Raw genomic sequence first — 25,436 nt, 5'->3', positions numbered from 1 at the left:
GCACTGTTTTATGTGCACATTTGTAGTGAATGACTCAGCTAGAAGAGGAAGAAGACCAATAATTTGGTTTTGTTTTGATTGTGGTCTTGTCGTCGTTTCTGTTAAAAAGGTAATTTTATGAACTAAGCAGAATGTGTATTGCAGTAATGATAAATGATTGTATCGATAAATGTTGTTAAAATGTGGCTACAGCGTTACACAGCTGCATTTGTTTAGTAAATTATTGTGCAATATCAACTAGTCTCAATGCTAACAACAGTTGTTTATAGCGTAAATAGTATAGATACATATTATATACATATATATTTATGCATACATACATTGTTGTAAAGTTATTAAATGTGTCTAACCGAATTGTCAATTCAACAACAAATGTCTTTGTTCAACAGGAATTGATTAAAATTGTACGTTTTTGCGTCGACGTCGTGACCTTCGGTGGCTTTCTGAGCCTTTCTTTCATTGTCAGTGTCAAAAGGCAGAAAGTAGGAAAAAATCAATGGAAGACTTGACACCATTAACGAACCTTCAACAGGTATTTAAAAATAAAAATATAATCATTGCATGTTAAAAATTTTTATTTAATTTCAATTCTTTTATTATTTCAGTTGTAGTTCAAAGACTTTTGTTTTGTTATCGACGCACTGCCCGCTGCATGTCTAATTTGTACAAAATTAATACATTCTATCAACAGTTTCTTTTGCTTTTGTAAGTGAACACTTAAAATTCTATTATACCGTTTATTATATGGGGGACTATTATAAAGTCTGCCTATTTTATTTGCTTTGGGATATATATACACACCAGACACAGGGCTCGCTTTAATCATATCAAACAAATACTACCTGCAAGAATTATCTCTGAAAAATGGTCTGAAATTCACAGAGAAATATAAGAGATATGTTGTCATTGTATTATCATATCACACTGTAATTTCAGGAATTATCTCTATAATTGTCCTCAATAGATTAAAATGCTAGTTTTAAACAAATACATTTCGAGATTTTGGTGCGTATCTCTTGGTAGTGTGTTTTTGTTTAATTAGAAATTATATTAAAGTTCATACTTAAAATTTTATTTATTGCATAAATTATAAATATTGATTATTCGAATAAAATCATAGGTAATTTATGTTTTGTCAATTAAATTAAATAGTTAGCAAGAATAATCTAATTAATAATTCGATACACTAGTTGAAGATATTTCTGATATAGTTGTTCGGCTTGAAATATTTATGTTATATATTTTTGGATATTAAGTGCTTGAAATTCATGCTATATAAAGTTGATGTTTGTTTTCAATATGCACAGTATGACATGATAGTAAAATTGACGTATGTCTTGTAAATACATATTTATTATTATTATGATAAGATTTCTTTTAATGAAATTTTATTTTTTGAGGCAATATACGCACAGAAGATTATATAATCGAAGGTCTTTGTAATATACTTAATATTGTGGGCGTTTCTAAGTGTGATATTTGTTTATTTGCCACATTATATCATGACTTTTTAGAGCCAATAGACTTGAACGCAATGCTATGTAATATGTATACGTTGACTTGTTATCGCTTGGGACTTGTTTTCGTGTCTGAGCTTCTGGTATAGCTACAATTTTGTACGTACTATATATCAAGTGAGTCACTGGACTCCTCGATTTGATATCGAATGTATGAATGAATAATGCGAATATAACAACAGCCTATATATGTACATACATATTTGAATTGAAATGTTATGAACTCGAACTTGCAAATGGAGCTGCAGCTGACAAAAAGTAGTCCAAGTCCAAGGCTTGAGCGTATCAGTTACAGACAGTTTCCAACGGTGGCACACGCAAAAACTTTCCACTCCTCTGGGGCGTGCCTCTTCTTATCGCGTTATCCGAGAGTCCGTTTTTATTTTCTGTTGCCCGTTGCAGTTCTCTTTAAACTGACTCAGCGGAAAATTCGCCAGACACAAAAGCGGCTTTGCTTCGCATTGTATTTTCAGTGTGACTTCGGCTGGCGAGGCGAGCACATCATTTACAGTACATTTTACACTCATCATCACGCGCACTCACACATTCACAACGCCGCACGCCCGCAGCACAAGAGTTCACTAGTATATTTGCCCCGCTTAACCGATCTTACAGCTTGACGATTCCGCGAAGCGCAAACCGAAGATGTCGGAGCGTCAACCGTTGTTGCTGCAAGGCGATGGCTCCGATTATGAGGGTAGTCGGAGTGGCAATGGACTAATTAGGCCACCTGTTCGCAGCTCTCCGCCGGACAGCACGCTGGTCAATGTGCACAGCGAAGACAGCATCGCAGGTAAGCAGTTGAAATAAACGAACACCTTCCCATGCTCAGATGACATTTGCTGAAAGTGAGGGTTAACGATCAGTCGATTTGTGTAAAGTAATTTGCTAAATTAATTTCGACTAAATTTCCATTTTCCTTTTGATATGGAATTAATGAAAATAACATATTTTGCTAAAATACTTTCACTATTTACTGATGTTCCATTTTGCTGTTTTTTGTTGTTTGTTAACTCCAAAGCATTATAATAAAGATAAGGGCAACATTTTGATTTCCTGATATTGATTAATATGTGATCAATCAATAACGTTTGCTAAAAGTGACGTAGCAGATATATTGATTAGTGTGAAGTAATTTATGTATAAAATGAATTCCAATAATTGTTAAAAAAAAACTTTTCATTCTCATACTTTTATTTGCCACCTTCAAAGCATTTTAATATAATCAAGTTAATGGGCAAATTATGTTTTCGTGATATTGAATCAATTGCAGGGAATGTTTTTATTCCACATTTATTTTTCGTAAGAATTTTGTTGTTTCATATTGTTTCCGATTAATACATAAAACAGAAATATAAAAAGTTGCCTTTACCTTTAACATTTTATTAATTGTTTTGATTGGAGTACACTGAAATTGAAAGTTTTGGTTTTAAATTTTAATAGTACCTTCATGAATCACTTGATCTGGTGTCGCCTTAAGCAAATGCCATCGCAGCATAAGAAGAGTTTTATTCAAATATTTACTAATGCAGTGCACGCCGCAGCCCCTGGAGATGACGATGAACAGAGCGGGGAGAATCTCAAGTCGGTCGGCTACAATCCCACACACCATCGCACACTGGAGCATCCCACATCAAACTTTGATACATTGGTGCATTTGCTGAAGGGCAACATTGGCACTGGCATTCTCGCAATGCCGGAGGCATTCAAGAATGCCGGCCTCTATGTCGGCCTTTTTGGAACGTTGATAATGGGTGCCATTTGCACACATTGTATGCACATGCTGGTTAATTGCTCCCACGAGCTGTGCCGGCGTTTCCAGCAGCCGTCGTTGGACTTCTCGGAGGTTGCATTCTGTAGCTTTGAGACAGGACCGCTGGGATTGCGTCGTTATTCGCATTTGGCCAGACGGGTGGTAACCACATTCCTGTTTATCACACAGATTGGTTTCTGTTGTGTTTACTTTCTGTTTGTGGCCCTCAATGTGAAAGATGTGATGGATCATTATTATAAAGTGGATGTGCGCATCTATTTGCTGTTAATGTTGTTGCCCATGATAATGTTGAGTCTGGTGCGCAATCTCAAGTACCTGACGCCTGTCTCTCTCATTGCCGCCGTGCTAACTGTTGCCGGCTTGGCCATTAGTTTCTCCTACATGTTGCAGGATTTGCCTGATACGCACACTGTGAAACCGGTGGCCACTTGGGCCACATTGCCACTTTACTTTGGCACTGCGATCTATGCATTTGAAGGCATTGGCGTAGTGCTGCCACTGGAGAACAATATGCGCACACCGGAGGATTTTGGCGGCACCACAGGTGTCCTCAATACGGGTATGGTAATCGTGGCCTGCCTCTACACATCTGTGGGATTCTTTGGATATCTCAAGTATGGCGAGAGTGTCAAGGGAAGCATTACTCTTAACCTGCCTCAAGAAGAACTGTGAGTAAATATTTGATGTGCCAGTTGTACAATCCAACTTATGCTGTATCTATTTGCAGACTTTCGCGGATGGTACGCATCACCATGGCGGTGGCAATTTTCCTCTCCTACACGCTGCAGTTCTATGTACCCGTAAACATGGTGGAGCCCTTTGTCTGCAGCCAATTTGATACAACACGTGCCAAGGAACTGGCATCCACAATCCTTCGCACTGTGCTGGTCACATTCACTTGTAAGTCATGAATGGCTTATACTTGAGCCGTGAATAATTTTATTAATCGTGTGACTATTTTCCAGTTTTGCTGGCCGCTTGTATTCCAAATCTGGGTTCTATTATTTCACTGGTGGGTGCCGTGAGCAGCTCGGCCTTGGCGCTAATTGCGCCACCGATCATAGAGATTATCACATTCTATAATGTGGGCTATGGTCGCTACAACTGGATGCTGTGGAAAGATTTCCTCATTCTCATATTTGGACTTTGCGGCTTTGTTTTTGGCACCTGGGCAAGTCTAGCGCAGATCTTGAATCCCAGCGTGGACTGAATCCGGTAGTCAATACCTCCAATATTCAAAGATTGTGTGCGAATTTACGTCGAAGGCTTTATGTAGTTTTTACTACAAACTCTATCGATAAGTTGTATAGTGTATTTGCTTAGTTTTTTTTTGTTTGTTACTCGTTTATATTAGGTGCTCAGCTGCCGCAAGTGCTTCGATTTTATTTGATTTTAAATAGTTATTATTTATTACACATTTCGTTTAGCACAATTCAGTACCAGACAATAATTAGCATTTTAAGCCCTTGATAATTTCTATATGTTTATATGTGTGTCCAAACGAGAGTTTCGTGTCAATCCCAAAAAGTGTTTCTGTGTTAAAGGTACAATTTGATTTAAATCATAAATCGAGATCGAGAATCGCACAATGCCAAAAAAGTGATTTCGCATAGTATTGCTAAACAGTTATTTGTTTAGACGTAACTGTTCGTGTATAGGGCTAGTTTTAGGTCAGGTGCAGCTCATTCCATATGCCACGGCCAATTTCCCCCACATAGAATACAAACATGTTGTATTAAAGACATTAACTATATGAAGATTAATTGTTTTATCGTTTGTGTGTCTTTCGGATGACATCATTATACTCTATGTAAACTCTATATAAATATAATATATTATATACAAACAAATACAGATGTATAGATACTGTAAAATATGCTATGATCGATGAACTAACACTTTGCTGGGCATATTTTATAGTATGAATTATATAATTATGTATGTAAGTACACATGTACACATATTGTACAACAGAGATTTACTTTTTCAATCTCTGTACACTCTCATGTAATATTTCAATTCAATTTTGAAACCGTAACTAAAGACAATAATAAAACGAGTTTAAAGTTTGTAAAAGCCATTCACAGCGTATTTTTATTTGTACTAATTCAAACGCAGCTGAGCTGGACTATGGCGCTTTCTATATTGACATCATCGGTTGTTTTCAAATGTTGATATCGTCCGTATCGCATTCATTCATAATTCTCGGTATTTGCCCAGATCTATCAAAATACCATTTTTAATTTGATAGCGAGTCCACTTTTCATAAGTACACTTAATCTTTTCAAATCAATGTGGTTTCTTATCGATTCATTAGCTCATAAATTAATAATAATGAATGAACTCTATATATTGTTTGACCTTTGTATAATTTAAAATAAAAACTATCTCTGGTTTCCTACAATGTTGAGAAAATGAAGATTTTTCGTTTTCATTAGTTCGCTTGTAATTCCCAAGTTGTTTTTCGCCAACGCTGACGTATAAATGAGGGTGACGGCTGGCGAAATCGTTGTGTTGTTTGGAAGGAGAGCAAGTTAGCACTCCCCTAGACAAGGATGGAACACATAAACGAACGGTGGGGCACAAGACGAAGCCGTTCACAAGTTTTTTTTTTTCAACAAAGTTAAATAAATCACAGTGAAAATCATAACGATAAAAAAAAAGTTTTATAAGAGACGGACTTTACTATAGCAATAAAAATCGGAACGAAGATAATTATTAATGCACGCGATATTAACATGTTTAAATATTTAGAATTTATTTAAACGTAACTTATTAATAATTAATGATTAGAAGAGTCAGTTCTAAAACATACAAAGCATAAACTGAACGAGATAAGTCTAATAACTGAAAGTCTAATAACTGATATCCATCTTTAAATTGCTTTCCGGTATTTTCTGAATTGTCTTTTTTTTTATTATAATGATCAATATTTAATGTGATCAGTCGTAATTATAGTTATATTATATAGTTTGCATAGAATAATGTTAGCACCATGTATAATCTAGTTGGCTAATTTGCAGATAATTATGTTGCTTATTGAATCGTGTCTTGAACAAATAGATAATGTAAAATGACTAATGTTAAAAAGTTCAATTGAATCATGCGAAGAGGACTCATCGTGTTCGGAATTCTAATCATTTGGATGACTATCCAGTTGAGATACAATGTAAGTTGAAATCATAGCAATTATACTACGTTCATATATTTTATTTTGTAACAGGAAGCAGTTATTTTCAAGTTAACAAACGCAGTTTGCAAAACTCATAACCGGTCATGGGTTTCCATAAATAAATGTCGGCTACGTGCGATTGCCCGCAATAAGGCTGCCTTCTATTTTAATGCATCCTTCTTACAGCCGACCAAGAACATTTTCCTTGAGGCGCAAATCCTCAAGAGAGCAAGTGGTTTCAAACCGTGGCTTTATAAATTCAGTCTGGATTGTTGTCGATTTCTCAAGAAGTCATATAATCCGGTTGCTATTATCATGTATAATTTGTATAGTGGATTTTCTAATCTCAATCACACGTGTCCCTATGAGGTAAGTTTTTATCTTTCAAAGTTCTTAACGTTTTATAAATCTATAACATTTATTGTTTTAAGGGTGATCAAATAATTGATGGCTTTTATCCACGTTATGAGCTGTTACATGGCCTGCCTTTGCCAACTGGTGACTATTTATTGGAAATGACTTGGTTATTTTATAACAAACCTCAATTTTTGAGAAATGTGTATTTTCAATTCACAGAAGATTTGTAATAGCGTAGTTATGTCATAATAAAATAATCATATTATATTACATATCTAAAATTTTCAAAAATAAATTAAAGCAAATGACATTAGTTAAATAATTTATTTTTTGCTATTTTGTAGAAGATTGAAATATCACAATTTAATAATGTACTAATATGTTAAATATTTTTGTAATTTCTATTTAAAACGGAAATAAATTTAAATTTGATTTCAAGAGCATGTCTTTTTGTCAGAAGCTAACAGTTTGATTTAAATGTTTTATAAATATTATATAATGTCTGCAGTCGAGTTTTTGAGAAGAATTATAATATTCGTTGTATATTGCCTTTGCACAGTTCAATCAAAAGTCCCCTATGCTAAGTTTATAATGTTAAATATGGCTTTTCGTTATCGACTGGTGACTGGTGACAAACTTCAATCAATGGCGAATATTTCCAATTCAGATAATATGTATTTGTAATGAGAAAGTTATGCCTTTTTATAATGAACCACATAAATATAATTATTGTGTATAAATACTTTTTATAAATTCATGAATAACATTTCTTTGTTTGTCGTAACTTGGTCAATAGTTGTACTTTATGAATGCAGCAATACAGATTAGAAAAGAAATAACTACTCCTTTTCTAAATCATAAGAAATGACCTCGAAAAATGTATAAATATTAGCCCAAACCAGTCTTAACAAGTCAATAGTTGAACTGAGTTCATCCTTAATATCAACGTAGTTTAATACATTTTGGGTTTATGAATATAATGCTCAATTTTCATAAATTGAACCTTTGATTATTCAGCGTTTTTTTTTTATTCTATCGTGATTCACATGAGTACCTATGTGGCAATTATTGTATTTAATTAAATCGCTTAGAATATTTATGTAGGTATATATATCTATATTTAAATATCAATATTTCAAATTTTTATCTATATATAATAGGTATGGTATATCATTCCAATTGGTGACTATTTTTGACTATTTGTTTTAAAATTATTAAAATTATATAATACATTTAATAATGTTAAATAAGTTTTAGATTGCTATTTAAGTTTCATTTGATGCCTACATATTACTATAGCAATGCATTTGAAGGTTCAGTTTAGAAAAAAACAGAATGCGAAGAAGACGTACTCTATATATATTTTTCTTGTTGTGTATAAGTCAAAAGCTGATTTTCAATGTAAGTCTATAATTTCATAATGAATACGATTGATTTTTTTCATTGTTGAACAGGATGCAGTCATATTTAAGTTTACGAATGCAGTTTGCGAGAGCTACAACAAGTCGTGGATAGTCATAAATAATTGTCGACTGCATGCAATCAGCCGGAATAAGACCGTTTTTAATTTTAATGGAACGGTTCTGTATCCGTGTAACAATATTTTTATTGATGGCCAAGTGTTCAAAAGGGCAAACGGCTATAAGCCATGGGTTATTAAGGCATTTGTGGATGGCTGTCGATTCATCAAGAAATCATATAATCCTTTTGCTAGTCTCATATATAATCTATTCAAGGAGTACACTAACATTAATCACACGTGCCCTTATGTGGTAAGATCGGAATTTAATTAATTGCTTTATCTCTGAATATATTTTTTGCACATATTTTTAAAGGGACATCAAGTCATCGAAGGATTTTATTTACGACCCGAGCTACTTAGGCTTCCATTACCTTCTGGTGATTATTTGTTTGCTATGACTTGGTTATTTGATAAGAAAAAAACTTTTATTACGAATATATATTTTGAATTTAGAGAAGATTTGTGAATTTATTTATTAAGAAATACTTAAAATTTTATGTATGCGTGGTAAAATTATAGCAAAGCAATTAAATGTACGTCTATTATGAATATGTGACTGTAAGAAAACTATTAATATGGGTTATAGGATAATTTGTTTTGAATGAGGGGAATAATCGTTGATGATTTTCATGTTAGTTTTAGCCTTAAAAAAGGCTCAAAATTACTAAACAGAAATGAAGTTGTTGGTTTAATAACTAAAGACTATCAACGTAGTATTTTTTAGTTCCTGTTTGTTATTTTCATAAATGCCATTTATACGGACATTCGAAAATTATAATTTAAAACATGTGGTTGCAAAACTATTTTGTATTGATAACAACTTTACGATTACGAAGGTAATTTTTATAATTCGAATGTTTTTTTTTTTGTTTTACATGGAGAAATAGTTTAAAACAATTAAACTGTTTAGAGTTGAAGTGCTTCAAATTACTTTGATGATTGAAGCGAATAATAGATTATTGAAATACAAATCCATAGTGAATGACAGTGAATATTCAGTTCAATAGCGTAAACATGCAAATAAAATTGATCAACTTTGGTATGTTCCTTATTATCATAACTCAAAAGCTGAGTAGCAATGTAAGTAGAACATCATTTCGAGAAAAATTATCCCAATTTAATTGGAATACTTTTATATAGGAGGCAGTTCTTTTTAAGTTTACAAATGCGGTTTGCGAGAGCTATAATAAATCATGGATGGTCATCAACAATTGCCGATTACGTGCAATTAGTCGAACTAAAAATACTTTCAATTTTAATGGAACGATTCTACATCCATGCAAAAATATTATTGTTGAAGGTCAAGTATTCAAAAGAGCCAACGGCTATAAGCCATGGCTTTTCAAGGCTACTATAGATGCTTGTCGATTTGCCAAGAAATCATATAATCCTATTGCAATACTCGTTTTTAATCTATTTAAGGAGTTTACCAACTTTAATCACACGTGCCCATATGTGGTAAGCTTTATTTTATTACCTTGACTATAAGGAATATACTTTCTAACTTTATGTTTTTGAAGGGACACCAAATAATTGATGGATTTTATCTACGACCTGAGCTCTTGTTAAATCCAATTCCTACTGGTCAATATTTGTTGGCTTTGACTTGGCTATTTGACACGAGAAAACAATTTGTAACGAATGTTTATTTTGAATTTACAGAAGACTTGTGAAATTCGGATTTTTTCAATTAATAAAGCATACATACATTTTTTTTAAATAAAAATGTTGGATAATCTTTTTTTGTGACTTTAAAGTTCACAAATTTTTACATTATTCAAAACAAGTAAGAAATCATCAGTCGAGTGTGCTCGCTATGGCTATGCGACTCTTTATGGTTGACTGATTTCAATCAACCATTTCCCATATATATTCAAATTAGATTCTACTTTATATTATATTTTATTATACTATAATGTTTAATGTGTTTTTGAGTGACTGATTTTTACTGATAAGACGAATAATAGATTATTTGTAGTAACTTTTCAATATAATGTAGCATTAAATGTTTTAAAAGTTCAGTTTGAATACGACAGTATGCGAACAAAATTCATTATTTCTGGAATCTTGGTTTGGATAACTCTCAATTTGAGTTGCAATGTGAGTCTTTAATAATATTGGATATTAGAGTTCGTGAAAAATTATATTTTTCTTAACAGGATGCGGTCGTATTTAAGTTTACGAATGCAGTTTGCGAGAGCTACAACAAGTCGTGGATAGTCATAAATAATTGTCGACTGCATGCAATCAGCCGGAATAAGACAGTTTTTAATTTTAATGGAACGGTTCTGTATCCGTGTAACGATATCTTTATTGAGGCTCAAATTTTCAAGAAAGCAAACGGTTATAAACCATGGCTTTTTAAAACGAATGTAGATGCTTGTCGATTCGTCAAGAAATCGTATATTCCCGTTGCTATTTTGGTTTACAACCTGTTTAAGGAGTTCTCTAATGTTAATCACACGTGTCCTTATGTGGTAAGTTTTATATATATTCTATAAGTTTGTGTATATTTTCTTGTAAATTGTTCTATTCTTGAAGGGTGACCAGGTAGTAGAAGGATTTTATCTACGTCCTGAGTTATTGGGCCTGACAATGCCAACAGGTGATTATTTATTGGCAATGACTTGGTTATTTAATAAGAAAAAAACATTAATTACAAATATTTATTTTGCGTTTAAAGAAGATTTGTGAATTGTAATTTTGAAATTTTCATTTTTATTTTTATAGAATATATGTTGTTTTTCTTATCCAACTTAGTTAAGTTCACAGTATGTCAGTATACTGCTGTGGGCAAAAAGTAAGGTGAATTTGCTTGTAAAATGAAAAACTTGTATTTATTCTTCTAAATCAATTTCATTCCCTTTAAAGTAATCCCCTTCCGATAAAATACACTTATGACAACGTTTTTTCCAATCCTTGAAACATGCCATCAGCCCTTTCTTCGATTCAGCTTTTATCTCCTCAATCTGGTGGTCTCTTCAGTTTTGGGAAATGCCAGAAGTCACATGGAGCCAAATCAGGCGAATACGGTGGTTGTAAAAACGATATGAGTCAAATTTTTGGCGAAATGGTCAAGAAGAACGTGTACAGAAATTGGTCGTTTTTGGTACCAAACGAGATTTGACTTTTCGTAGGCCCAAATGGTCTTTCAAAATGGTTTTCACAGATCCTTCTATATATTTCGATCATATCAGTAAGGTCTCTAATAGTCAACCGACTCCACTTCATTGACATGTTGGTCATCTGTTGACGTCGATTGTCGTCCGGAGCGCTCCAAGTCATCAACACGTTCTCGACCCTCTTTGAAGTCTTTGTACCACTTATAAAAATTTTTTTGTGACATGGTAGAATCGCCAAAGGCCTTCCGCAACATCCTCAACAATTCCGCAGCCGAAATTTCATTCCGCAAACAAAATTTAATGGCACTCAATTAAATCAGACATTGTAAAAATTAAAAAATTCACTCTTGGTCGTTTGGAAAACACAAGCGTAAATATATTATTGATAATGACAATCACATGAAATTTGGCCAAGATGTCATCAACAGTCCTGGCAACTCAAGGAAAAATTGAAAATTCAGCTTTCTTTTTGCCCACAGTAATATATGTAGTATGTATATATCTGAAGATACCTTTTAAGCATATACTCGTATGTAAATATTAAAACTTTATGTAATTTTTTTAATTCAGATAAACTTTCTTTATTCTTATAGCAAAATATGACCAATATTCTCAAAATTATTACTTCATCTATTTTTTGTAGTAAAATATTTTCCACTCGATCTAGAATCCTCAATTCTCGTTCCATAATTAACATGTTAAAAATATGTAATCAACCATACATGAGGTAAAAACCTATGCCATTATTTTCCTACCTTATCTTATATGCATTTATGACTTAACTCTCTTCAGTTATTGGTTAATAAGGGTGTTAAAGGTTTTAAGTTGGTATTTGCGTGCATCATCTCTATCTACATTTATAAATTTAATACTTATTAAAAACATGAGTTATTGGTTGGTTGATTTCAAATCGTTTTGTTTATTGCACCAACTATATTTGTAATGGACAATTTTTAACATGAACATGAATACAATTATTTTATTGTTATTGGATAACATACAAGCAGATTTGCAATGGGGGTTTGAGATAGTACATCGCAGTATGTGGATATATATTATATATTGTATATATAAATGTTAGATGAGTCAGTCGTATTCAAGTAAACAAATTCGGCTTTTCAGAGCTAGATATCATAATTTAGGAGAACAAACTGTTCGAAGCTTTAGGTTTTTATACCCGCTACCCATAGGGTGAGAGACATTTTAAAGCTAGAGTCGCGAATTTTGGTTATATACAATAACAACTATTATTGTGATTCCTGAAAATTTGGTTGTGATCAGATCAAAATTGAAGTTATTAAAAAAATACTTTTGTCTGGGCAAAAAGTCTACTTACCAAGGGTCTTAGTTACTTTGTCTGAGAAGCTGGTGTATTGTGCCGTCTGTGGATTACTTTGATTGTGGTACAATATCGATGTACAAAATATACAGTTTGGCATATTTTTAGTATTTTTGCAGTATTTTTCGGTATATTTTGAGAAGAATACCCCGGTTTTTTGTTTTTATTAAAAATGGGTAACGGGTATCTCACAGTCGAGGACACTCGACTGTAGCTTTCTTATTTGTTAGGTCTGTTACTGCCAAGTGGTGATTATTTGATGGTTTTTATTTGGAGTAAGTAAAAAATTTTACGGAATGTTTATAAATTCCATCCGCTCTTCAATTTTTTTTTTGACTCTTCACAAATTTGTAGACAGTAATAAAAATTTGTTTAACAAATTAATATTTTGTGTTTAAATTATTTCCTGTAGTAGGAATATCTGATATCCGAGCATAGTTAATTGCCGTTATCATTATTTATATAGACAGCATTTATGTAGCACTAACATATTCTTAAAAAACTATAACTTCCTTGACTAGCTTAACAATGAAATGGCACTTCTGTTTTGGTAATAATCATTAAAAATCTTTATTCATGTGACGTTCAGTTGTATTCTCTAGCAAACTGGCTCCCACTCCCAGACAGTCCAGTTGACGCAAGTCTTGGAAGATTCAACGTATCCTGTACCAAGGCCACATGCCTCACGAACAACCGTTGAGCCGTCGCACTCGAAGTAATGAGTAGGATCCCAGTTGTTGCGATATGGAGTGCCAGCAGCATCGCCGAGAAGAGATGCGCAGTCTGGAATACCTTCGGCATCGGGATCGCACTCAGCTGTAACATAAACGGCTGCGATGAGCATGGCCAGGCTGATAAGAATGATTGCTGCAAGTAAAAAATCAGAGAAAGAATGATAATCAATCAACGATCAAGAAGTGTGTTGTTGGTATTCCCAAATTGTTGGCACAAATGCGAGTATTGCGTATCTTGCACTCACCGGCTTTCATGTTTGCTTAGAATCAGAGAAGTGAATGCTACTGAATGTGCTTCTGCCAGCCAAATGGCGAGCCTTATATACTCGACTGTGCCGTCTGATATCGGTAATACTATTTCTTTAATTATATACCAACTTATCTTGCCATGTCATGTTCATGTTCTTTGCTGACGCTTTTGTTGTTGTTTTTATTGATGTAGGTTTCGTTGTTGCTTTTGCTGTTGTTGTTGTTACTTTTGTTCTTGCATTGATAATTTTTATTTTACCAATAATATCTAAGACTTAAGTCTTCTTAAATTGCAATCTAGTTTTTAATATTTTGCTTATATGAAAACATTGTTGTGATATTTTCATTAATTGCAGCTTTGATTATCATCTACTTGATAAATACTAACATTATGAACAATTGTTCCATATTTTAGAAAATGTAATTAGTAAAATTATTAATTATATAATTACAAAAATTATAGTCAATTTAATAATGTTAAATGTGTTTTTGATTGGCTATATTCATATAAATTAGATTGCTAGCTGTATAAGTTTAATTTGAAGCCTACACATTAATATACCATATTGCATTATTTAAAAGTTTAGTTTAGAAAAGAGCAGAATGCAAAGAAGACGCATTGCATATGTGATATTTTTGTTTTTGGTAATCCATAAGCTGATTTTCAATGTAAGTACATATATGAATATATAACGTATACGCTGTATTTTCGTTCTTTTCTTATTGAACAGGATGCAGTCGTATTTAAGATGACAAATGTAGTTTGTGAAAGCTACAACAAGTCATTTGTAGTCATAAATAAATGTCGACTGCATGCAATTAGTCGCAATAAAATAATTTTCAATTTCAATGGTACGATTCTGCATCCGTGTAGCGATATTATCATTAATATGCAAATATTCAAAAGAGCTAACGGTTATAAGCCGTGGCTTTATAACTTCAATATTGTCGCCTGCCGATTCGTAAAGAAAATGTATAATCCCGCTATGATTCTTATTTATAATCTGTTTAAGGAATTCAGTAACCTTAATCACACGTGCCCTTATGTGGTAAGTTTTAGATATAAGTTCTTGAATATATTCTTGTAAGCCATTTTGTTTTTATAGGGTGATCAGATAATAGAAGGATTTTATCTACGAGCTGACTTATTAGGTCTGATAATTCCAACTGGTGATTATTTATTAAACATTACATGGATATTTGATAAGAAAAAAACATTTATTACCAACGTTTATTATGTCTTTGAAGAAGATTTGTGAATTGAATATTTTTAATTTTAAGTCTGGGGTCCTCAATTACCGATCCACAATAAATATTTCCAAAAATTTAATTTACTATTCATGAGGTAAAAAATATAAATTTCTTAATTTCTTAAAATTTTATTGGTTTTTATATGTATTATATGAATTCAACTTTTTAAAATATTTGTTATCAAGAAAAATTAGTTTAAGCTTAGCTAATACTAACTTGTATGTGATAAGGAACAGCAACTGCATATCGCATATTATAAATATAATAATATTTCGTTGTACCAAATATAGCGATGGATATATTGTAGTTTTTTGTTGGTATGTTAATTTGGTAAAGCTTAAGAATCAAAATAAAATATTTATCAACTATGTATTATTTAAGTTGTTGCTATATCCGCTAAACATAGGGTAGAAGGGTATTATAACTTGGTGCTGGGAGGAAATGTATGTAACAGGTAGAAGAAGGCATCTCCGACCCTATAAAGTTTGTATATTCTTGATCAGCGTTAACAGCCGAGACGTCCGTCATGTCCGTCTGTCCGTATGAAAACCTATGTAGATCTTAGTGACTATAAGAGATAATGCTATAATTTTTTTCGATAGCAGATCAAGTTTGTTTCAAAATTTTGTCACGCATATTTCTGCACCCGCAAATTAACAAAAATCGAAAAACTAGCATCATTTCAAAACTAGAGTAACGATTTTACGATATAATAATAACCACGATTTAATAATAACAATAGTATTTTAGATTCCTGAGATCAGATAAAAACTGTAGAAGTTATTTGTGAAATACATTTGTATGGGCAATAATGTCTCTTAGTATGGGTCTTAGTTGCTGTGGGTGACAATCCGGTATATTTCGCATTCTATGGTATATTTGAAAATAATACAAAATAAATATACCAAATGTAGCCTTTGGCATATTTTCTTAAAAGTATTTTTGCGGTATATTAATTTGGTATATTTTAAGAATAATATCGCACTGTTTTGCTTTATTTTTTTTTTTGGCTTTTATTTGGATGTTCAGTAAGCAAAAATATTTACATTTACGGAGGATTTGTGATAATAATAATAATAAAAATTTGTTTAACAAATTAATATTTTGTGTTTAAATTATTTCCTGTAGTAGGAATATCTGATATCCGAGCATAGTTAATTGTCGTTGTCATCATTTATATAGACATAGCATTTATGGAACACTAACATATATTCTTAAGGAACTGTAATTTTCTTGCCTAGCTTAACAATGAAATTTAACACATTTGTTTTGGTAATAATCATTAAAAATCTTTATTCATGTGACGTTCAGTTGTATTCTCTAGCAAACTGGCTCCCACTCCCAGACAGTCCAGTTGACGCATGTCTTGGAAGATTCAACGTATCCTGTACCAAGGCCACATGCCTCACGAACAACCGTTGAGCCGTCGCACTCGAAGTAATGAGTAGGATCCCAGTTGTTGCGATATGGAGTGCCAGCAGCATCGCCGAGAAGAGATGCGCAGTCTGGAATACCTTCGGCATCGGGATCGCACTCAGCTGTAACATAAACGGCTGCGATGAGCATGGCCAGGCTGATAAGAATGATTGCTGCAAGTAAAAAATCAGAGAAAGAATGATAATCAATCAACAATCAAGAAGTGTGTTGTTGGTATTCCCAAATTGTTGGCACAAATGCGAGTATTGCGTATTTTGCACTCACCGGCTTTCATGTTTGCTTAGAATCAGAGAAGTGAATGCTACTGAATGTGCTTCTGCCAGCCAAATGGCGAGCCTTATATACTCGACTGTGCCGTCTGATATCGGTAATACTATTTCTTTAATTATATACCAACTTATCTTGCCATGTCATGTTCATGTTCTTTGCTGACGCTTTTGTTGTTGTTTTTGACAATGTAGCCCTCGTTGTTGTTTTTGCTGTTGTTGTTGTTACTTTTGTTCTTGCATTGATAATTTCTATTTTGGCCGGAACATGAAAACGTTTTTCAATAATCTTGCCGAGGTCTTAAATCAGACCTACTATCTTGACAGTATTATTTGCTCCTTAATTAGTTGATTAGTTAATCCAAATTGTGCTACGCTCAATGAGATCATAAATAAACAAACGCTTTAGGGGGATGTACATTCATGAAATAAAAGGATATTAATACCACGAAGTATTTTATATCCAGTAACCCTAGAAAAACTAGGGTAATTAGTTTTAGTTGTGCTTTATAGAAATAAGCTCTTTAATATCTAAGACAAGACTGTTTCATGTCTATTATTTTTATTGGGAAATGGACAACATCTAATTTTAAAAAGAAAAAAATGCATACTTTCAATTTTTAGAAGGGTTTTTCAAGTTCGCCTTAAATTTATGAATTTAAGTGAAATATCAATAAGAAATTGATTAAGGAAGAGAAGTTAGTTAGTACAATATAATATAATATAATAATGTACAATATATATATAAGCATAACATAGAAAAAATAAATGGAACCTCAAATAATAAGCATCTTTAAGAAAAGTTAAAGAAAGTAAGAAAGAAGAGGGATAAAAAGAATCGTTAAAAAGAATTGATTTGAATTTGGAATCATCCCAAGTAGGTGACAAAATTTTGAAGTGAAAAATTTGAGAACAAATAGTAGGTATTTGAAGTGTGTTGTAAACAGATAACAAGTAGATGCAATAGATTACAATGGTGGCGTCCGAGTACAGTGCCTTTGTAATACTGGAGAGGTCGTTGCGTTGGCTGCGCGGCATGTCGGTTACGCAGATACTTGGTTGTAACAATTTGTTACATGCGTTACGTGACGACATTGAACAGGGGTCGACATATCGCGTTCGTGAGTGCCTCGCACTGTTGGGTTTGAAGCCGCTGCTCACTGCCAAACAGATTAAGGCCACCATGTCGCTGAGCCAGGAAAGCGATCTGGCTTTTCTCTGGTTTATCTGGGAAGCCTTCTACAAGACGTCGCATGATCTGAGCAATGAACGAGACGAATACTCCACCAATGAGCAGTTAATACTCTCGGCTATTGCCCATCTGGATATGAAGACCACATTGCGGGCCCTCGACCAGATACTGCCAACGGCGGAGTATTCGAAAAAGTACCAGGAAATACAGCGTGCCAAGGACATGAAGGAAGCCAAGCGGAAGAGGTGGTTGCGACGTCGAACACCGCCGCCATTTGTGGTCGACAAGGGTATGTCATTTGTGGAGCGCGATCAAATGCTAAAGAAGGCACGAAAACGAGGCAAAACAGTGCGGACCAAAGAAAAAGCTGCGGATGATAAAACCTTGCCGTATTTGATACCACAACTGCGACCCAAACCGTATGTGCCCATGGCAATGATGTCTACGCCCAGGGATCGTCAGGTTATCTTTCCGCGTTACAATGACTACAACGATAAGCTGCATCGCATTCCCAATGAATCGCGCTGGTTCGCCACGTACGAATTGTCGCCAGTGAAACGCATTATCAAGCACTGCCTGTCGGCTGCATTAGATCCACTCTTCAGCAGAAGTCGCATGCCGCTGGAGCGTTCCACTTGCAATGTGCATCGCATGCTGGAGTTTTCAACAGCCCGCAAGCAGCAGGAACTCACCATCGAGACGGCAAAGCGTTGCCTTGATTTGCTCAGCGGCAATAAAGACGAGAAACGGCGACGGCGCATCATCTGCCACCTGGAGCATGATGTACAAGCGGCGACCGATAAGCTGCGTCAGGAAGCGCGTACTCAGCTGGCGCAGCTGCAACGTCTCATCGGCGGCCCGTGCAGTGTTGGTGCCGGTTGCGCCATGTGCGGCAAGCTGGGCTTTGAGCTGGACTTTAAGGGTCGACCCCAGCGGAAACCTGACTTTTCATTTCTGCTGGACATAGACTTTACGGTCAGCGAGCCACCGCCCGACGTCAAGGACAAGGACGAACCGGTGAGGGTGCTGCAAATGGGCACCGAGAACCTGCTGCGCCTGATCACGCCCGACACTGTGCGCAGTCTGCGCAATACTTTGGGCTCGAATGTCTATTGTGGTCAGGGGCTCAAGTACAAGGGTTCGGATCGCTGTCCACCCATCGAGGGTCTCATCAAGGTACTGAATAGTAAGGGCAAGTTGGAGAAGGTTGTGTTGCCGCGTCTTGATATGGACCGTTGTCAGCTGGCAGCAGCTCGTGAGACATCAGATGCTTCGGTGGATAGGTTTTGCTCCAGGCGAACCATGAAGAATGGTGTGTTGCAGTGGGATTACTTTAAGATATATAAGCCGCCGGAGGCATCGCAATCGCAGACGCAGGCGGGGGAGCAGCTCGATGCCAGCGCGATCATTAGAAGCTATTGCATTGCGGCACTCAAGAAGGCAATGGAGGAAACAAAAGTAGAAATTGCAGCTACAGTTGAGCAGCAACAGGATGGGGTTAAGGATTGCGATGAAAGATCCTCACGTCTATGCGCTGGTAGGGATTGCAGTTCATCGGGAAAAGTGAGCGTAAGGAGTTGTGACAAGTCGCCGGCTGATGGATTCAAACATGTGCAGTCCATTGATCCCGACGATGTGGTAATGCTAGTGAAACTACTGAAAATTGCTATCGATATACTCCGAAAAGATCCGCAGTATGTGCTCGCCACCTTGCCCAATGCCCACATGATGCCCATTCTGGTCGATTGGGTGGCAGCTCGTTATGGCAAGACCTATAACTATCGCCAGTTAGAGAATATGGCCAAAAGCATGGATATTATCAACAATGATCTGACTGCGAAAATGCAAGTACCACTTCCAAATATGTCGGTCATCAAGAAGTGCAAAACCATCGAGTCGTATGATAAATACCTGCACTCTCTCTGCCACATGCGGCAATTGCAGAGTGAATACCACAGCACACTCAATAAGGCAGCGCTGGATGCGTCACGCCTCATCTGGATGGCCATGCATGGCTATTCCAATCTCGAGGGCTCCATTACGGACACCTTTTTTGCCTATTTGCCGGCCAAAGAGGCTGACTTTGTGCGACATCGCCTCTGGGATCCGAATAGTTATCGCAATATGGTTGCCTTTCGCAGTAGCAGGTGAACTTTGCGGGCCGTGGGGAGTGAATCACTTAATGGTAATGGTAATGAATCCATTAAATGATCCACTAACCACTGCAGGCTCAGTTCACATACTATATTCGAAAAAAGAGTACAAGAATTTATCTGTAATATTGAATAACGAATTTCATCTCTATTGGAAAATATATTTTTTCATACAACCATCTAAATTTATTGTAATTTCATCTATTTATTTTTTAAGAAGTGTAAAATTAGTGTTAAATTTCTAGCTTTCTCTAAGCAATAAAATGGAGTCTTAAATGTAAATTCAGTTTTTTCGTTGAAAAATTAAATTAAAAGGTGATACTAATTTAAATAAGATTAAATATCAAAAATCATAGAATTAAATTTAAGGACTGTATAAAGTCAACCATAACTTTCTTTTCTTAGAAAGACAAATATTTTCTTAATATGTGTCATTTTATTTCAACAAATTCCAAGTTATTGGTCTAGGCTTTATTTAAAATTTAAATTAATCACTATCTCATTATGTAAAAATATTTAAAACAACTGTAAAGAAAGAATTAAGTATTAGTATACAACTTAAAAAAATAATAATTACGATTTTTTTTTTAAATAATATAATTTGAAAGAATCTTTACAATAATATTCGGAGTGCTGCATTTACTGTCTTTCCTACATATACTATATGTTCTTCAAATGTATTTTTTTTTGCTCACATTCATATTGAATAAAAAGAGTAGTAAAGCTAAAATTTAAATACATCTGAAAATAACTATTAAATTCGGAGTTTTAAATCGAACGTCTACTATAAAATATCAAACTGTAATCAAGCATTTTAAAATTAAATTTTAAATTTAGTTAAAAATAAAGAGATATACATTTAACGACGTGTTAAAAGTAATATTTCTTAAGCATGCAATTAAAATTCTATTAATTTTGTGACTTCCACAACAAAAGAAGATTAACATACCATACCATACCATGCGTAAGATCAAAGTACAGCCTAAGCGATATGTGAACTCATTTGTATTTTTTTGCGTACATAAACTACGTAATGATCGTACATGATCATTAATCATCGTCATTTCTCACGCATGCGCTCTCGGCGCGTCACCTTTCAAATTAATCAATCTATTGTCATCTGCGATAAGGTTTGCCAAAAATTGTTTCATTTCCCTGAAACTCTCACCATGTATCGCACTCTGATAGTGCGCTTCGTCGAAATGCCATATAAATTCTGAAAACACTGATAGTCCCGGTTCGTGCCATGTTTGTGATAACGTCAACACGGCAAACGTCAAGACTCAAACAGTAGGCGGCAGCGGCAGCAGATGGCAGCAGACTGCGGGCTACCGAATCACACAATTTGGAGGTGTGTGCCAAGATTGCTAACTGTGGAATTGGCAAGAGACAATAGCGAGTGCCAAATAGCAAATGGCAGCGCGTGCAAGGTCAACAGATTTTGCATTTTCATTGCTAAAAATAGGCAAACGAATTTCTAACAAATTGCCAATTTTTTTCGTCAGTATTACTTTTCACCTTCGCCGACGGTTGCTATCTTTGCTTTTAGTGAGTGCAACGAAGACGAACGGCGTTAATTTCTTAACTATTTTTAAAAAGGCAAAACAATTTTGAACATGCTGCGAGGGCGGTTTGATAATTTTGAAGCACTGACTAGTAATGTTAACAGTCATAATTGTGTTGAAAAATAAAAAAAATAATATAACAAGTAAGATATCTACAGTCGACTGTGAGATACTCACATCTGTAAATAAAACCATATTCGAAAAATATGCCACAAAAAATACTTGAATATACCGAAGGTTATGTTTGGTATGTCGATATTGTACTACATTTAAAATATACAAAAATGTACAAAAAATATAAGATTGTCAGCCAAAGCAACCAAGACCCGTCTGTATTTGGCGTTCTTTGACAAATGAAAGTATTTCTTAAGTAACTTCAACCATTTTTTTAATCGCAACCATTACGTTTGCTTTTTGATTTTGTATATTAGTAATAAAAATAAAAGTTAAGTTAATTTTTTGTCTACAAAATATACCTTTTTTACAGCGTTACATTGCCAATCTGTCAGAATAAATACCTTAAGTATTTTTAAATTTGTTATGATATCTATCTCTGCCTCTTCTCATTCCATTGCTAAACATGTTGTTAACTCGTGCCAGCAATCGTGTCACGAGATCACTCGCTAGATAAGGCGCGGCAGTTACAAAAGGTATTTATTTACGATTTGCATTTTATTTCATTAACCATTTGACGTCAAATTGGCAACTACACGCGTGCTGGCCAAGTTAATGGAACCTGTGTGGAAAAGTGAAACCACCAACCTGAACCCCCTTTAGATGTTTGCTCCAAGCGCAAGCAACTTGCGCCGCCGTCTGGCGAAAGAACTTGGCATTTGGCGACACTAATTGCTTCAGTGGTTTGCAGCGAGTGTCGCCTCCTCCATGTGTAGAGAGACAAAGAGACAGGCAGGCAGCGATGCGTCTCCACTGGAGTCGCGTACTCGACGACAAAAAGACGCTTACAATTTCAGGCTTAAATTGCCAAAGCGCAATTTGTCGCCAGTACACACGAATCCCCTCGAATGTTGCAACAATACACAACATTGGGGGTGCCATGTTTTATAAAGTCGATGACATCGCTTGAAGCGAACTTAGTCGCAATGTTCGGATTCAAACGTCAACTACTCGCATCGCGAAGCCTTTGGCTACTCCTTTTGTTCGGTGTGCCGTCGAGTTGGACACAAAACTCCAGCAGTACAGTGGTGTGGGAGCCAAGCAATGGCAACACTGGCAATGGGAATACCAATAAACGGGAGGTGGACTATGCTGGCACTAATATAGCCAAAAGCTACGATCCGCCGCCGGAGTTCTATCGGGGACCAGGCTCAACAGGCAGCTCTGGGTCGGGCAGCTACGTTGGCTCCACAGGCATTGGCAGTGTGAGTGGAGGTGGTGGACAGCAGCTGGGCAGCGTGGGTGAGAGTCTCAGTGATGCATACAACAAGTGGCGCAATTCAGCTGGCGTCCAGCAGCGCATTAGTGTGGGTAAGTGACTTAATATAATATATGGTGAATACTGCAGACACTTAAAACTCTTGTCGCCAGGTCATTATGGAGGCGGAGCAGGTGGTGGTATTGCATCGCATGTGCCCAGCACTCATGGACCTGTCAGCTACGCCTACGAAGGACATCCATATGAGTACGCAGGCGGCGTTGGAGCAGGAGGCGGCAGTCATCATGGCGGTGGCGGAGGTGGCTACTATGGAAGCAGCAGCTCCGAGGCTGGCATACCATTCGATGTGTATGGCTCTCGACCCAGTCATGTGTCACATCATTCGCACTATGGTAGCACTGGAGGCGAGTACGCTTATCTGGAGCCACATGATCTGGCTTCCCACAAGGGACCTCCAGAGCTGTCACAAAAGGCGCTGCTTGCCAAGAGTTTCCTCATTCCCTTGGCCAGTGCCGCTGTACTTGGCATAGCTGCTGCCTTGGTCAGTAATCCACTGTTGCTCCAGCTGGGCACAGTCTCGGGAGTTGGTGGAGGATTGGGTCCCGTAGTTGGTAAACGCAAAAGACGTTCACTGCGACGCGCGTATGCTGCTCATAATTAGCAATTACAAACATTTCCACTTCATTCATATAAATACTTAATTGGAATGCTTACCAAATAAAATAAACGCCGTCACAACTCTTCAAAATGATGCCCATTATATTTAGCGTGCAACACAATTTTGAAATGTCTACGTCGCGCCAATTAAGTGCTGCTTCTTCTTACGTGCGCAGAAAGAAACGATAAGTGTAAGTGACGTAAGTTATCGATTGCACTCGCGACTGTCAATGTTAACAGATGCTGTAAACTAACAGATTCTGTTAACAGCATGGAGTCCTGTTAGATTTAAAATGGTCGTTAAATTTGAATGAAATAGGCGAGATTGTGTAATTGCAATTAAAATTAAATTTGCTTTATAGAAAAGGAATTAGAATATTATGTTGAGTAATGTATAATTTAGCTAAATATCGCAAATATTCGGAAAACTCATGATTTGCGGTAACCTAACTACTTACTACATATTATATGTGTCAAGATCAAACATTAACCAACTCTTTAAGTGAACTTAGTGAACCACACGCTCGAAAGCCACAACTCATTTAGTGCCCAGACAGATACATACTTCTTCACAAGGCGGCGCACAAAAAAAAAGCAACAAATACAGTGGAGGCGAGAGAACGCGAAAAGAAACCATAAGTACAATAATTGAAGAAAATGTCAGCTACACACGATGGTACGTGACTTAATAATGCCCCTTGTGTGCCATTATAACGGTCTCAACGTGTTGCTCTCTTCTGCAGCTTGTTCCGCACCAATGGCAAGTTTTCTCGTCAATGACCATTTCATATCATTTAGTTTATGACTTGTATCCGCAGACACAAAAGTTGACACCACTTTTTGCTCTCAACTATGCAGTTTTAATTGCTAACATGCCGACGAATTATTAGGGGAACTGTCTAGAATTGAAGGAGCTTAAGCCATTTGGTTTACCCCAGTTGCCTTCATTCAATAAATAAACTAATTAATAATCTACTTATGGAAATTGTAAACAATAACAATAGATGCAATTATCGCTAACTAACTTGAAACGTATTAATTACTATTCAGTGTGAACAAATGTTTTTAATAAATAACAAATGATGATCAAGTAAAATATATATGTATGTATCCTTGATTTAGGTTCGGAAATGTTCACGCTCTGCAATTTGTTCAGCTGGAAACTAATTTGCATGCATTTCAATAATTCAGAGCATCAGGGATTTTAGTGGGAAAATACCGCAAAAACATCGTTCACCGTCCCCATCCACTGATGGCCAGAATGACCGCAAAGTTAGCTGCCTATGTGATTTTAAACATTTCTGTTTGTAATTGAAATGGGTACAATAAAATCGGTAGGAAAAGTGTATGCGAGTGAACGGGTGTATGAGTGTACGATATGGTAATTATTCAACAAATTAAAATCTATAAATATTGCATTTAATTTGTATGCTAAAATAATAAACATTGGTTTTTGCGGTTAGTTTGGTAGTTACGCTTGTTTGTCAGTTGGCTCGAATGATTAAATTGCGGTCAACTGGTCAAGTGGTCAAATGGATTCGCTTCAATGACAACTTCAGATGACAGTAATCAGCCATTGTGTGAATCTAGTCTGTCAATGAGCCAAGCATTGCCATTTTTTTTAAATGTGATTAACTACAATTTCATATGGCAAACGATACTTAAATGTGATTAACTACAATTTCAAATGGCAAACGATACTTATCTCGTTTTTTTTCTGATCGAAATTAACGGCA

General features: G+C 35.5%; 6 protein-coding genes and 1 non-coding gene across 11 annotated transcripts; 6 read left to right on the top strand and 1 right to left on the bottom strand.

The window, feature by feature from the left end:
* Positions 1 to 65: 65 nt before the first annotated feature.
* LOC132798715 (proton-coupled amino acid transporter 1) lies at positions 66 to 5,365 on the top strand. Of its 3 annotated transcripts, none has more exons than XM_060810683.1 (6): positions 66 to 109; positions 390 to 532; positions 2,133 to 2,310; positions 3,062 to 3,959; positions 4,019 to 4,191; positions 4,257 to 5,365. In XM_060810683.1, exons 2-6 carry the CDS (start codon positions 497 to 499, stop codon positions 4,499 to 4,501), a joined length of 1,530 nt encoding a protein of 509 aa, XP_060666666.1. In that variant the 5' UTR covers positions 66 to 109; positions 390 to 496; the 3' UTR covers positions 4,502 to 5,365. The 3 variants fall into 3 exon arrangements, with proteins under 3 accessions (XP_060666666.1, XP_060666658.1, XP_060666673.1); XM_060810675.1 differs by having other exon boundaries at positions 3,050 to 3,959; XM_060810690.1 differs by lacking the exon at positions 66 to 109 and adding an exon at positions 606 to 705 and having other exon boundaries at positions 3,050 to 3,959.
* A 111-nt stretch (positions 5,366 to 5,476) lies between these two features.
* LOC132798802 (uncharacterized) lies at positions 5,477 to 7,155 on the top strand. Of its 2 annotated transcripts, none has more exons than XM_060810795.1 (3): positions 5,477 to 6,460; positions 6,650 to 6,832; positions 6,895 to 7,155. In XM_060810795.1, the coding sequence occupies exons 1-3, from the start codon at positions 6,395 to 6,397 to the stop codon at positions 7,048 to 7,050; spliced, it is 405 nt and encodes a 134-aa protein (XP_060666778.1). In that variant the 5' UTR covers positions 5,477 to 6,394; the 3' UTR covers positions 7,051 to 7,155. The 2 variants fall into 2 exon arrangements, with proteins under 2 accessions (XP_060666778.1, XP_060666771.1); XM_060810788.1 differs by having other exon boundaries at positions 6,515 to 6,832.
* Positions 5,803 to 5,900, top strand: LOC132783797 (U6atac minor spliceosomal RNA). The gene has a single exon (XR_009632212.1). It is a non-coding gene; the product is annotated as a U6atac minor spliceosomal RNA (small nuclear RNA).
* Positions 7,156 to 10,378: 3,223 nt separating the features above from the next.
* Positions 10,379 to 11,036, top strand: LOC132786032 (uncharacterized). Its single transcript, XM_060792414.1, has 3 exons — positions 10,379 to 10,442; positions 10,502 to 10,819; positions 10,884 to 11,036. The coding sequence occupies exons 1-3, from the start codon at positions 10,380 to 10,382 to the stop codon at positions 11,034 to 11,036; spliced, it is 534 nt and encodes a 177-aa protein (XP_060648397.1). The 5' UTR covers position 10,379.
* Positions 11,037 to 16,300: 5,264 nt separating this feature from the next.
* LOC132798307 (uncharacterized) lies at positions 16,301 to 16,842 on the bottom strand. Its single transcript, XM_060810118.1, has 2 exons — positions 16,739 to 16,842; positions 16,301 to 16,626 (listed from the first exon to the last, which is right to left on the bottom strand). The coding sequence occupies exons 1-2, from the start codon at positions 16,746 to 16,748 to the stop codon at positions 16,358 to 16,360; spliced, it is 279 nt and encodes a 92-aa protein (XP_060666101.1). The 5' UTR covers positions 16,749 to 16,842; the 3' UTR covers positions 16,301 to 16,357.
* Positions 16,843 to 17,597: 755 nt separating this feature from the next.
* LOC132798306 (uncharacterized) lies at positions 17,598 to 20,259 on the top strand. Its single transcript, XM_060810117.1, has one exon. It carries the CDS (start codon positions 17,714 to 17,716, stop codon positions 20,081 to 20,083), a length of 2,370 nt encoding a protein of 789 aa, XP_060666100.1. The 5' UTR covers positions 17,598 to 17,713; the 3' UTR covers positions 20,084 to 20,259.
* A 1,362-nt stretch (positions 20,260 to 21,621) lies between these two features.
* LOC132792325 (uncharacterized) lies at positions 21,622 to 23,773 on the top strand. Of its 2 annotated transcripts, XM_060801641.1 has the most exons (3): positions 21,622 to 22,300; positions 22,377 to 23,135; positions 23,196 to 23,773. In XM_060801641.1, the coding sequence occupies exons 2-3, from the start codon at positions 22,673 to 22,675 to the stop codon at positions 23,702 to 23,704; spliced, it is 972 nt and encodes a 323-aa protein (XP_060657624.1). In that variant the 5' UTR covers positions 21,622 to 22,300; positions 22,377 to 22,672; the 3' UTR covers positions 23,705 to 23,773. The 2 variants fall into 2 exon arrangements, with proteins under 2 accessions (XP_060657624.1, XP_060657615.1); XM_060801632.1 differs by having other exon boundaries at positions 21,622 to 23,135.
* The last annotated feature ends 1,663 nt before the right edge of the window (positions 23,774 to 25,436 follow it).

This window comes from Drosophila nasuta, chromosome 2L, assembly GCF_023558535.2.
Source record: "Drosophila nasuta strain 15112-1781.00 chromosome 2L, ASM2355853v1, whole genome shotgun sequence".
Classification (NCBI taxonomy): domain Eukaryota; kingdom Metazoa; phylum Arthropoda; class Insecta; order Diptera; family Drosophilidae; genus Drosophila; species Drosophila nasuta.
This window is presented reverse-complemented; position numbering and strand designations above follow the sequence as displayed.

Excerpts from the sequence above, each read along its gene's own strand:
- LOC132798802 (XM_060810788.1), top strand. The coding sequence starts at position 6,395 with ATGCGAAGAGGACTCATCGTGTTCGGAATTCTAATCATTTGGATGACT. Across the intron at positions 6,461-6,514 it reads CTATCCAGTTGAGATACAAT|GAAGCAGTTATTTTCAAGTT; the intron begins GTAAGTTGAAAT and ends ATTTTGTAACAG. Across the intron at positions 6,833-6,894 it reads ATCACACGTGTCCCTATGAG|GGTGATCAAATAATTGATGG; the intron begins GTAAGTTTTTAT and ends TATTGTTTTAAG.
- LOC132798715 (XM_060810675.1), top strand. The coding sequence starts at position 497 with ATGGAAGACTTGACACCATTAACGAACCTTCAACAG. Across the intron at positions 533-2,132 it reads CATTAACGAACCTTCAACAG|CTTGACGATTCCGCGAAGCG; the intron begins GTATTTAAAAAT and ends CCGATCTTACAG. Across the intron at positions 4,192-4,256 it reads TGTGCTGGTCACATTCACTT|TTTTGCTGGCCGCTTGTATT; the intron begins GTAAGTCATGAA and ends ACTATTTTCCAG.
- LOC132798306 (XM_060810117.1), top strand. The coding sequence starts at position 17,714 with ATGGTGGCGTCCGAGTACAGTGCCTTTGTAATACTGGAGAGGTCGTTG.
- LOC132792325 (XM_060801641.1), top strand. The coding sequence starts at position 22,673 with ATGTTGCAACAATACACAACATTGGGGGTGCCATGTTTTATAAAGTCG. Across the intron at positions 23,136-23,195 it reads CCAGCAGCGCATTAGTGTGG|GTCATTATGGAGGCGGAGCA; the intron begins GTAAGTGACTTA and ends TCTTGTCGCCAG.
- LOC132786032 (XM_060792414.1), top strand. The coding sequence starts at position 10,380 with ATGCGAACAAAATTCATTATTTCTGGAATCTTGGTTTGGATAACTCTC. Across the intron at positions 10,443-10,501 it reads CTCTCAATTTGAGTTGCAAT|GATGCGGTCGTATTTAAGTT; the intron begins GTGAGTCTTTAA and ends TTTTCTTAACAG. Across the intron at positions 10,820-10,883 it reads ATCACACGTGTCCTTATGTG|GGTGACCAGGTAGTAGAAGG; the intron begins GTAAGTTTTATA and ends CTATTCTTGAAG.